We start from the raw sequence: 14105 nt of genomic DNA on the forward strand, positions 1-14105 counted from the left end.
ACATTAGTTTGTGCAACTTTAACACAGACATTTATTTTTTACTAACAGCTCCATCAGATGCTATCTGAGCAGCCAGGTCAGCAAACTTTGCCATGTAATCCACACTATTTTCACTCATCAAACACTGCAACTGTGCTTCCACCTGCAAAGTTAACACAAAGTAAGTATCACACTTGTATATTAGATGTCCAGAGACAGTTTTACAATGTTAATTACAATATATTAGCAAACTTGTTTGGTGTCAATATCAGATGCAATGAAATGATTCCTTTTCCCATTATCTTGGTGTCTTACTTTTTCATATTTTCACTGATAACACTTTTCAATCCACACTTTGTGTCCACTGTAAATAACAATCATACAATTTAGTTGTATGATAGTTCACCAGAAAGGCGAAATTTGTAGTCCTGCCGATATGAAAGTAAAAGTGATACATATCTCAGCTTGCAGAACTAACAGCAGCTTTCTTGGCAGGAGAGAAGGATAGACTGGTGACTGACTGGAGACCTTAGACAAGGACAGTGTGCTTGAATTTGTGCGTGGAAGCTAAAGGTTAGGCCTTTGGAAAGGATCAATGTCTCAGTATTGGAGAGAGATCTACATTACATATCAAGGACTGAATGGGGTCAGGGTTGTGTGATGTTGGAGTTGGGTTAGCATTATTGTTGGGCTCAGATGAGAACTGTACATGGTAGGAATGGTAAATAAGAAGGGCAGAGTATGCTTGTTTGCTGGTGGTGAGAGATGGCAGTGTTCTGGATAGTGGTCATGTGAGGGTGGAAAGAGATACTGTAATTTCGAGTTTTTTGACTAAAAAGCTGAAGATTCTCTTGGTAGTATGACGTATTTTGTACAAATTTATGGCTAACTACAAGAGAGTTGCACTGACTGTGCTAACAATTCAAGGACTGAAAGGTGAAGGATTTTAATGAGAGACTGAAGCTATTGAAAGTCGTGGTTGGTAGAGCCAATGTATTAAGCAAGCAACAATGTGAGGACGGCTAAGGACTGATCACTCTGGAATTTAAGGAGGGATAGGTGAAAGGATGGGTTGCAACCAGAGACGGGAACTTTTAATGTAAGGTCTTTGGGAGCAATACCAAAGATTAAGTAGGACTGTAGGAAAAATATGTGGAAGAAAAGTGTGTGTGTGTGTGTGTGTGTGTGTGTGTGTGTGTGAGAGAGAGAGAGAGAGAGAGAGAGAGAGAGAGAGAGAGAGAGAGAGAGAGAGAGAGACTATACTATAAAGACTGCTGAAAAATCAAGTAATACCGACATAAATTTGAGCAGTTTGGGAGAAATCAGGAAAGGTTTTCTTCTACTTTTTTTGCCTTTATGGGGATTAATGTGCTGAAGCTGAGGTGAACAGATATCATAGCTCCTTTCAAGCTTAACTGGGAGAAACACATTACAATAAACAGTGCACCATACTGGGCTTCAGAGCAAACTGGTCGACAAAGGAAATGATGCAAAAAGGTCCCCCAGTACAACACATCATGGCATAAGGTTATCAAGCAGAGAAAATAGTATTATTCACAGAAAAATACCTCACTACCCAGTGACAAATAACTGGCAGACAAAACTGAATAAACCTTCAACAAACACATAATTTTTCTGAACAAATGAAAAGGAGCAATCAACCAAAAAAGAAGTCGGAGGGAAGTATGACACCATATAAAGTCACTATATGAAAGTGAAGCAATAGTTTAAGAGGAAACATAGATGACCAACAAGACTGATTTTTAACATACAGCGACAAACAAGCCAATAAGGCTGCTACAGTACAAAATGGGAACATCTATGCAGAAATTTGTTACATTCAAATGAGAAATGGACTGGGCGGTGCTTATATCCAGGGGGGATCACTCCTAATACAACCAATACATAAACAACAGCACTCCTTGCCTTTGAATAAGTTTTCTTCTACAGGAGAGAATAAAATAGCTGGGAAGGTTAGCCAGAGGCAGTAGGGAGATCCAGGTCACTTAGGACCTAGTTTAAGGAGGACCTGCCTTGTAGTGTGAAGAAGGGGAGTACTGAGTTATTTCCTTTAAGAGGCCAGTACTGGTCAATCCATTCATCATGTTGGGAATAATTAAACATGACTCAATGGTTATTTTCAGTGTTACATTCACACCTTTTCCTCCGTTAAAAAACTGCTTCCAGGGGAAAATACCAGCCATCTGGAAACCTACTGGAAGCAAAGTATGATACTTAATTTCCATAGTTTTTTCTCTTCTGCTGTAGCACATGCAGAAAGACAAATAATTCTGTATTCATAAAGAAAAGAGACTAGAATATTCTGGGCTATTTCTTTTACAGAGAATGTGTGGTGAATAGTCAATAGTTCCTTCCATACCTGAAAGGTGCAGGTGCACAATCTCAGCTTACAACTACATTTGTAATACCCGTACACTGCTTCATTTGTGGAATAGGAGCAGCAGTCCTCCTCCTGCTCATGACTGGTTTAGGCAATGTTAAACGGGCACATGAAGCAGCATTTGGGTATTACAAATATGGTCACAAATCGAAATTGTGGAAATTGGGACACATGCTCCTTTACGTCACATGTACAAAGCTGTCTAGACCATATGGAGCTGCCAGGACTTTAATACCTGTTCCATCACAGGTGACTCATAGGCAGTCTGTATAAAGAAGACAGATTTGGAGATTTTTCAAATGATACAGTGCTCAACATTGCTTCTTCAGTTACAAACTGCTCATAAATTTCTCAAATAGGTGTGACAAGATAGCAAAACTGAAGCTTAAGAAACAATGAATTTCTGAGTGCAGAAAGTGATGTAACAATGGATTATTATTGTTATAGGATATTACGACAGAATATTACAGTTAAGACCATAGTCAAAGGTATTTGAAGAACAGTGGACACACTGCAATTTCCTCTCTTCTTTACAAATATTACACCAACTGAAATGACAAAAAGTAAGGAAAAAACTGATAAGAGAAGTAATCTACAGAATGAGGAAAAAAAGAGACAGCAACTCAGCATGCTGTGTGTTATTCTCCCTAATTGAAAGAATGTCCACAGCAATAGCAAATTTGACAATCATAAAAACTAAAGCCATGATTTAGGACTGTTGTCCTTGTAGTAATGAAATTTGGGTAGTTTATATCTACGTCCTTGTGTATACTGTCTCAAGTGTTACAAGTTTCCATGTCTGCTGATTGTACCAAACTGTGAGTGTTCCTGTGAGAAGTAACTCACAAAAAATACTGACAAATCATTTTGTAGAAACATTTTGTAATAAAAAAAATGAATAAGAAAGTACCCTAAGATGTAGCTTAAAAACAATTACGTTGTTAAATCCATGGTTTCAATTCATTAGTAGGGACCTCAAAAATTCACATTTGTGATAAAGGCAAATATAGACGTGAACTGTGCTTCAAAATAGAAAAATACAAATTTACCTAATAAATGCCATTTTATTGTGGATTTTTAAAGATGAAATATTTTATCAGGTATAGTTTGAAAATTTTTTTATTCTCTGGGTATAAATATTAAAAAAGTAATCAATTTTCAGTTACTGATATACCACAATGTGTGGTGCAGCCAAATTTGGGAAGAGAACACACCTACGAACAAATGCAATGACATACTAGAGCAATCATAAGTTAATTAATGCTCTGGAATCTGTGGACTACTGAATGGTCTATAGGATACACGTCACATATGACTTTGTAGGACTCAGCTGTTGGGCCTATACTTGTATCATAACAACAAAGTGACTGACAACTAGACACACACAGTAGTGCCAGATTAAGCAGTTTGCTTTTACCCACAGACCAAAATGGCCATGGCAGTAACAACTGTATAATTCAGTACTGAAGTCTACCTGATGTTTTCCGTTAGTCTGCAGTGATTAGTTCACCTTGCACGATATTAATCATTTTGCTGATTACTTTCACAATTCGTGGCTGACATTCTTTCGAGTATTAAAAAAAAAAAAAAAAAAAAAAAAAAAAAAAAAAAAAAAAAAAAAAAATTAGCAGAAAGAAACAAAGCACATGAGTAAAACAAAACTTAACAGTTACAGTACTGGTCACAGTTAGTGATTTGATATCAACACAAGAAAATAATGGCATGACCAAGTTAGTTCACTGGTTGGTTTTTGCTATGGTAGCTGTCATGTAAACAACTACCTGCCTATTTATTTGTTATTTGGATCCTGGTATAGCATTTTAGAACAAACAAATGTTTATCTCTGTTTGCTAATTTGTGGAAAAATGAGGCAGGCTGGCAGGAGGGGGGTTTGAACTATGGTTTCAAAAAATAGCTTTGAAGGTCAAGCGTGAACTTCTTTGTATATGATGCTGCCAAGATTAGCGAGCAACTGCATGGCAGCCATTACAAAACGCTTTGTTCACACCATTTGTTGTAGGACTTGGTGTTTTTCATTTTCTTATTTCAAGTACAATTCTCACATCACCAGAAGGGATCGGCAATTACTATTATCATGTGCAAGTTCTGTTTTTGTAGAAACATAGAACATGCATTTAGACCACCTGCCCCAGGAAACGGTGGCAGAGTTCCTCAACTTCCACATCTGTCACTTTGGTACAAGCATGCCGTCATCCCTCAAGTACAGTTTGGGCTGAGAACATAAAGGGTTGACTGAAAAGTAATGCCTCCATCTTTGTAACTCTTCAACAGTTGGCAGCATTGGTATACGGCAGATACTGGCTTGTTCTGTAGCCACTTCTCTACAGCTCCAGTTGGCAGGAAGCCTTAGTATTCAACGGTTGTTTTGTTACAGTATAAAGTATGGAGCCCTGCACAGAAGTTCGGTCAGTCAATGCGATTTAAGCAACGTGCAGTCACAGAATTCTTGACAGCAGAAGGTGTCACCCCAAAGGAGATTCATCAGAGAATGAAAGCAGTTTATTGTGATTGTGTTGATGTGAGTATTGATTGTCATTGGGCGAGTATGTTTAAAGATGTTGAGGCGAGAACATCTGACCTTCATGACAAGCAAAGAGTTGGATGTCCTGTGACACCAACCACCGAGTTTCACAAGCAAACTGTTGACAGACTGATTCAGGACAGTCGTCATATCACTCAGGGATAAACTGCAAGCACAATCAGCATTTCACAAGAACGTGTGGGTCACATTAATGCTTTGCTTGGCTATCGGAAGATCTGTGCACAATGGGTACACTGGAAGCACACAGATTTGAAAATTTGCCAGGAACTCCTCTCGCGTTTTGAGAATGAAGGTGACGCCTCTTTCCAGTCAATAGTGACAGGAGGCGAAACGTGGGTACACAATTACGACTCCGAGACGAAACATCAGTTGTGTCGACTTCTTCCGTGATGGCTTCAGAAAATTTGTCCATTGTCGGCAGAAATGTATCCAATTGGCTGGTGATTACGTGGAAAAGTGAATATTGGTAATTAAAGATTACATTTTAAGGCTCATTTCTGCATTTGATTTATTAAAATATTCCCATCCAAACCCAATTAATGAAGGTGGAGGCATTAATTTTCATTCAACCCTTGTAGAACTTACACTTCTAATCTGTCACTTCCTGGTTGTTATCTCATTCTAATTGCGCAGTCTGAAAATGCCAGTGTAATGTTTTGAGCTCACAGTTAATTGGTTTTTTTTTTGTGCATCTTGGATGCGGAGTTCATTGGGTTATTTCTCTTGTTAATTGGAAAACGTGAAGAACTCAATTTTGTTGTTCTCTCAGTCTTCCTAAAAATGTCAATGAAAGTCCCACATTATTAGCTTCAGTTTTTTCATGTTAGTTTTCTGTGCTTTTGTTTTTCAAAAGGAACTCTACAGTATATATGCACAAGACTTTTTACAATTTGAATAAGAGTTTAGCAATTTCTGAAATCAACTTCGAATTATGAATCCCACTACCTGCTACTTCTCCCACAATTACACGACCTTCAGTTAACAAATACTGTGAAGAAAAAATTAAAGTGATGTTTCAATGTGATGTTTTCATTATGCACCCCCAAATTCCAAATGGAATGTTACACAGTACGCGAAGTTGTTTACTGTAGTGCCAAGGAAGTTGCACTTGCAGGTTTTTATTTCGGAGCTCAAACCATATACTAAAGCAGACCATTTTGGAACAAAACTGTTGAAGTTTTTGCAAAAGAAACATTCCACTTATTATATAGAATAAAAACCATTCTGTTTTATTATTATTATTATTATTATTATTATTATTATTTTATCTTAAATCACTATTTAAGCCAGTTTCATCTTCAGCAACATAGCATGGCAAGTTTTTAAGTTTATATACCTAATCATTCACAGAAGAAAAATAGATGCTAATTTCGCCAAAAATAGATGCTAATTTTGCCAAAAATAGATGCTGCATTTTCAAGTCCCTCTCGTTTGTAATCAAAAAGATATGAATACACAGAATGACACGAATACTTACATCTGATGACATACGTGATTCTTCTCCAACTGGAACAACTGTTCCAACACATGGATTCTTCATTGGAGATTCTAGGTGGCCAAGAAAACTGCTCAAAGAGAAATCAGCAACCTGGATTAAAGAAAAAACAAAAATTTAATTTTACCCTCATGCCCAGAAATTTACTTAACACGCTTAAAAAAAATACCATTCAAATGACGCAAGTTATTTGCATGTTTTATGGGTCATGACTGAACTCTATTATGTTGAATGAACGAAATTTAAAATTACAGTACTCTTTCTCAGTGAAATGTACGGCAACATACTGTCCCACTTACATGATTTACACCACCACCACCTGCCCCCCCCCTTTTCCCCAAACTCTCTCTCTCTCTCTCTCTCATGATGGATGGCCAAATAGTACTGCACATGACTATCAAAAGAAAAACTCTAAACTGGTCCAGCAATCTCTCTTAAGTAACTGCAAACAGTAGGAAATTATCTATTTGAGTGCAAAGCAAAAGTTGCAGCTGTGACAGTAAGAGAAGAATCTGGTTTATAGCCTAGGCATGTGACTTAAAGGAAAATTGGATGCATGACAAGCTTATAAATAGACAGCTAAGTGGAATGATGTTTGTCTTTTTTCCAATCAGTTCTGTTAACAATTTCTAAAAAGCTAGAAGGCTAAGCAAAATAAAGTGCCAATGTTTGATATTAAACTTCTGTCAATGCAAAAATAAAAGGAAGAAAGATTATGGCCTAGTATCTCGCTAATGATAAGGGTGCTAGACATAAAGCACAGGCTCAGACTTTGAAAGGAAACTAGCCATACCCTTTCTAGAGAACCTTCCCAGCATTCACCTTAACCAATTTGGGAAAATCATGAAAACCCTAAACCATGATCGCTGGATGGGGATCTGAACCACCCCTCTCCCAAATATGAACCCAGTGTGTTCCCACTAAGCCACAACTCAGTGAGTAAGGAAAACGACTGAAAAACAATCCCAATTAGTTTGTTCTTTGTGGTGCAAGTGTCAAAATTATCTACCAACTTACACAAAAGACTGCTTAATTAAGGTAATATGTATGCAAAGAGTCAAGTCATATCTCTGTGGCTCGTCATACAGAGAGCATTTTCAGTTGGCATGCCAAAATGTACACTATACTTAAAATCCTCATCACAGGTAGATTCTAGTCTACCTCACAAAGTGAGATTAGATGTGTGATGCTTAGTGACAGCCATAGTCAGTTTTCATTCATAAAACAACTGTGAAAGGGATGTCTTTGGACAAGACTACTACTTTGTGTAGGAATGGACACAAATCTCGCTATTTTATGATTGGGACTAGTGACTGTGCAAGCCTTCAAATGTGTGGCTACTTCATCTCTCAAAATGAATCTTTCAGAGGTTGTCTGGAATGCACAGAAGTCTGGAATGCTCTCAGGAAGTGTGTTGCTGCTCACAGTTCTTGTTCCAAGATGCTGTTCGGTCGGCAGTATTGGAAGAAGACTTGACATTCATTTCCTACACAACTCAGACCCAATTATTAACAGCATCACTTATCACTGTAAGAGCTATATTGCTACTTGAGATAGCCTCATGGCGTATATTGGACTTACATTTACAGTACAAAACTGTCATCTTTCACACATTTCAAACATGTTTACTCGCCCTGCATGCATTGACGCACGCACGCACGCACACACACAACCTCTGTTCTATCTCCCCATCGCAATCCACTATCCCACATTATTATACAGTGCAGCCTTTGCTTCCAATCCATTCTTCCACATTATCACGCAGTGCTCACAACTTCCCATGCCTGTGCTTGAACGGTGTGTGTGTGTGTGTGTGTGTGTGTGTGTGTGTGTGTGTGTGTGTGTGTGTGTGTGTGTGTGTGTGTGCACGCGCACACATAAAAACACACAGGACTATAGTGCAGGTTGTAATTATTTTTGTTACTGAGTAACATAGTTAATGAATAAAACCAAATCAAATACAAGTCACAATATGAGGAGAAAAATTCAAATTACAGACTCAAGGAGTATCAATTTCTATCTGCTTGTTACTCCAAACATGAAACCGACACTCTGCAGCTTTAAGCATGATACATACTATTTAGGGAAAAAACTGAATAAAACCCATTTAGGATAAGATGATCACACACAAAGATACAAGAATGAGACTGTTGCCATGACAGTCTGACACCCATTGAATAAAATTTACAATCACTGTCTTGAAATTGGCAATTACTATTACCTCAGAATTAAGCCATTGGTTGTCATCCTCCTTAAGGATCCTTGTGGGACTGGGCAGTGATCTTGTTGAAGACGTCTCCAAGACATCATCTGCTGGAAGCAGGCCACCTGAAAATAACAACCCATGATATTAAAGATGACTAGAGAGTGGAATGAAAAAAAAAAAATTTACTTCTTACAGTATGCCCTTGTATGCAAATGACACCTGTATAGTGCAAGTATTACACAAGAAGCCATTATCACTACCTACTATTTTACAATGTTAAATGTGGTCCCAGCTATCACGAAACATAACTTTCACTGGCAATGTAGCGTAGAAGACTTGCAGAGAAAAACATAGAATTTACTGTCAAGCAACAGGCAAGTCAACATATAATTATTAAGCATGCAGAAAGTGAAGTATTCCTGCTTGTTAGATTTTCTAGTTGAAGCATAAGCAAATGAATTCTAGAACCACTGGGGGAGGGGGTGGGGGGGGGGGTGGAACACATACAAGACCAAGCCCTGATTGAAATCAATGGCAAATGGAGGAAGCTATCAATTGCATTTACTGGACCAAAGTCTGGGACAACAAATCAATCACACCTAATTACCTATTGCTATGACAAGACAGAAGACAATAACGCAAAATCTTTGGAGAAATTTACTTGAGTTTCTCCCCTCTCCTTCCCCCTCCCCCAAATTGTATCACTGCTGCAACATAATTTGTATACTCCACTAAATCTATCTGGAGGGGGAGGGGCCCACAATTCAGTAAAAGAAATGAATTTCCCTAAATAATTATTATAAAAGCTATGTTGACTGTACAATTCATTTATTGGCAACAAACAAGAACTTGAACTTCTTTCAGTATTTAATTCATTTCACAACTATATAAAGTTCAGAATAAAACATGGAACTGGTCAGTCTTTAAATTTCCTAGACTCAATGAGCAGCATCACCAAAATTTTTAAATTTACAGGAAACTAGAAAATAATTCAATTTTTGTAATGAATGTACTAAATAGAAGGGAAAAGGCACAGAAAAGATTTGATACAAGAATATCATACATATGTACAGTGTCACAAAAAAGATTTGATACAAGAATATCATACATATGTACAGTGTCACAAAAAATTATCAACTTATTTTTGAATACTTAATTAAAAATATTCTCCTTTACAAACAACACCTCCCCAAACAGGATATAACATGTCCTTGGTTCTCGCCACTCACCTGGCCTTAATTTACATTAATTCCTTCCGTCTAAGCACTTATTAACAGTAACTACACCTTTCTTTACTCCATTTCAGTTTTCTACATCTCTCATTTTCTGACTTATCTATTTTTCGGCGAACCCCTTCCACCTCTGTTAGATACAATGCACTTAACTTTTCACTCTTATTAACTCGTGCACAATGTTTTAGTAGGAGTCTCCGTCTTGCATATTACCCATCTTCCACCTTTAAGCTCTCATGTTTTCGAATCTCGTCTGGCGCAGTCCCCAACAATCAGTCTTTCCTTCTCATCTCATCTGGTAAGTCTCCCCCTGACCCGGGGTTCTGGAAGACTTTTCTGAACTGTACTCCTTTCCCTAAACCTCTCTAGTCCTTTTCCTTCACCACTCTTCCTTCCCCTTCAACTCCTCTGCTAGAAGGAGGCACCACTGACTCTGAAAGCTTGTAAATGTTAAATCATTTTGTGTGTGTGTGTGTGTGTGTGTGTGTGTGTGTGTGTGTGTGTGTGTTTTCCGCTGCTGCCACTCGATGAGTAGAATTTTTATCTATCCATTAGACAAAACGCTATTTAACAGTTGCCCCAATTTCAAAAAAATGAAGGACCTGTCAAAGAACACACTTATGTGTTTAGACTAAATCACTGTGAAAACTCCACAATCACCAACCACATACACCAGAACAAATACATACTGAATGGCATCCATGACAGCCTCACAGTACTTCAGTCAGAAACAAAAGGGAAGAGACTGGACCTGTTAGAACTACCTTCAGTTTCGTCTTATTTGCAAAAATATATATAATATAGGGAAACATTCCACGTGTGTTTGTTTGTGTGTCTATCGACCTGCCAGCGCTTTTGTTTGGTAAGTTTCATCATCTTTCTTTATATATATATATATATATATTAGAGGGAAACATTCCACGTGGGAAAAATATATCTAAAAAGAAAGATGATGAACTTACCAAACAAAAGCGCTGGCAGGTCGATAGACACACAAACAAACACAAACATACACACAAAATTCTAGCTTTCGCAACCAATGGTTGCCTCGTCAGGAAAGAGGGAAGGAGAAGGAAAGACAAAAGGATATGGGTTTTAAGGGAGAGGGTAAGGAGTCATTCCAATCCCGGGAGCGGAAAGACTTACCTTAGGGGGAAAAAAGGACAGGTATACACTCGCACACACACACATATCCATCCACACATACACAGACACAAGCAGACATTTGTAAAGGCAAAGAGTTTCTCTTTGCCTTTACAAATGTCTGCTTGTGTCTGTGTATGTGTGGATGGATATGTGTGTGTGTGCGAGTGTATACCTGTCCTTTTTTCCCCCTAAGGTAAGTCTTTCCGCTCCCGGGATTGGAATGACTCCTTACCCTCTCCCTTAAAACCCATATCCTTTTGTCTTTCCTTCTCCTTCCCTCTTTCCTGACGAGGCAACCATTGGTTGCGAAAGCTAGAATTTTGTGTGTATGTTTGTGTTTGTTTGTGTGTCTATCGACCTGCCAGCGCTTTTGTTTGGTAAGTTCATCATCTTTCTTTTTATATATATATATATATATATATATATATATATATATATATATATATATATATATATATATATATATATATATATATATATATATATATATATATATATATAAAAAAAAATAGAGGGAAACATTCCACGTGGGAAAAATATATCTAAAAAGAAATGTCTGCTTGTGTCTGTGTATGTGTGGATGGATATGTGTGTGTGTGCGAGTGTATACCTGTCCTTTTTTCCCCCTAAGGTAAGTCTTTCCGCTCCCGGGATTGGAATGACTCCTTACCCTCTCCCTTAAAACCCATATCCTTTTGTCTTTCCTTCTCCTTCCCTCTTTCCTGACGAGGCAACCATTGGTTGCGAAAGCTAGAATTTTGTGTGTATGTTTGTGTTTGTTTGTGTGTCTATCGACCTGCCAGCGCTTTTGTTTGGTAAGTTCATCATCTTTCTTTTTAGATATATATATATATATATAAAAATAGAGGGAAACATTCCACGTGGGAAAAATATATCTAAAAAGAAATGTCTGCTTGTGTCTGTGTATGTGTGGATGGATATGTGTGTGTGTGCGAGTGTATACCTGTCCTTTTTTCCCCCTAAGGTAAGTCTTTCCGCTCCCGGGATTGGAATGACTCCTTACCCTCTCCCTTAAAACCCATATCCTTTTGTCTTTCCTTCTCCTTCCCTCTTTCCTGACGAGGCAACCATTGGTTGCGAAAGCTAGAATTTTGTGTGTATGTTTGTGTTTGTTTGTGTGTCTGTCGACCTGCCAGCGCTTTTGTTTGGTAAGTTTCATCATCTTTCTTTATATATATATATATATATATTAGAGGGAAACATTCCACGTAGGAAAAATATATCTAAAAACAAAGATGATGTGACTTACCAAATGAAAGTGCTGGCAGGTCGACAGACACACAAACATACACACAAAATTCAAGCTATCGCAACAAACTGTTGCCTCATCAGGAAAGAGGGAAGGAGAGGGAAAGACGAAAGGATGTGGGTTTTAAGGGAGAGGGTAAGGAGTCATTCCAATCCCGGGAGCGGAAAGACTTACCTTAGAGGACGGGTATACACTCGCACACACACACATATCCATCCACACATATACATGTCTGCTTGTGTCTGTATGTGTGGATGGATATGTGTGTGTGCGCGCGAGTGTATACCTGTCCTTTTTTCCCCCTAAGGTAAGTCTTGAATTTTGTGTGTATGTTTGTGTTTGTTTGTGTGTCTGTCGATCTGCCAGCACTTTCATTTGGTAAGTCACACCATCTTTGTTTTTAGATATATATCTTAATCAATGGATGATAACTATATATACAGGAAGCTATATGATCACAGAATCAAAGTAAATGTTTTTCCTTTATATTTTATGAATTTAAGTCAGTCACAGCTTCAATAATATTCAAATTGCATAAAATAAAGTTATGATTATTAACGCCTTGTCAAGAAAAAAATCAAAAGGTACTACATCAATATCTCACGAGACTAAGACGCTTCTGCAAAGTATGATCTATAAATAACATATAAAGAATCTGAAAATCCTTTACACAGCAACATAGCTACATTCTTTTAAGGAAAAATATAATGAAGTTCAGAATGCCTTTTAAAAAAAGAAGAACCATAGCAAATGTCCAAAAAACATGGATGTCAAAGCAACTGAATAGTCTGAAAATTCGTGAGCAACAGAATCTGCCAGAAGCTTTGTGTTTGGAAATAGCTCTCTGTTACCACAGAAAATGGAATAGCGTGGTATGTTATGTGGGCAAGGTTGTTATCACACTTCATTCTGACTGCTGGCATGCCAGACTAGCACGTAACATACACGCATTTGATTGCGAGAATACCATGGTTGTCTTGTACCTGGGACACTTCTCTCTTCAGGCTTACGCAGGCAATAGCTTTCCATGTGCCACTGTGTAAAGCACATACCATGAGTAAGGGGAAAACTGTCAACAACAAAGCACGTTTTCAATTATCGCTGTCTACAACTGTGGACTATCGCTTTTCAGACATCAACAAGTCAGCAGTCTTACTAACCGAACCATATGCTGGCCAAGGATACAGAAACCAATGAACCACAAATGCACCTCTACAAATCACACATCACAAGGAACATGTCCATGAACAATGCCACTGGACACAATGCACAAAAAAAAAAATAGCATGCCTGCGAAGGTGTTACAATATACATTGCTACTTGATGATAGTAGAACACGGTTACATTGAAAAATTTGTGAAATGATGTGCAACTTGTCAACAGAGCGGATGCCCAGGTGGTGTCCTTATTCTCATGTGATGTATGCTTATGTAATATGATACTGAGGCTAAACAGCAAACCTGACATTGAGCCCTGCCTTGAACACTTCAGACTGTGATCCCAACTTATCCACCACCAATACCTCAAAATCATTATATTCTAGCAGACAAAGGATCTACCACTTGAAGGAAAGGAGTATGTTAGTGAAGGTCTACACCATGGAAAAATTCTTGTAGGAGTTTGTGTTAGAGCTGCACCTTTTTTAGATTGAAGTCAGCTGATAGGTATACCTGCTTAGGAAGTCCCTCTAACTAGAGGTCCACCTTCAGAGGATATAATGTTTCCAAGCAGAGAAGGAATTAGCATATTTCATCAAAATATAAGAGGTATTAGAGATAAAGTTTGTGAACTGCTTATAGATGTTGACTCTCAA

The 14105-nt window shown here is 38.0% G+C and overlaps 1 protein-coding gene across 1 annotated transcript in view; it reads right to left on the reverse strand.

The window, feature by feature from the left end:
- Positions 1 to 6: 6 nt before the first annotated feature.
- The window catches only part of LOC124804774 (protein cramped), a 193841-nt gene continuing 179742 nt past the window's right edge, over positions 7 to 14105 (reverse strand). Inside the window, 3 exon segments of the mRNA XM_047265095.1 lie at positions 7 to 142; positions 6421 to 6531; positions 8660 to 8766. Coding sequence (XP_047121051.1) covers positions 32 to 142; positions 6421 to 6531; positions 8660 to 8766 — 329 coding nt within the window. The 3' untranslated portion in view covers positions 7 to 31.

Source organism: Schistocerca piceifrons, chromosome 7, assembly GCF_021461385.2.
Source record: "Schistocerca piceifrons isolate TAMUIC-IGC-003096 chromosome 7, iqSchPice1.1, whole genome shotgun sequence".
In the NCBI taxonomy this organism is placed as follows: Eukaryota; Metazoa; Arthropoda; class Insecta; order Orthoptera; family Acrididae; genus Schistocerca; species Schistocerca piceifrons.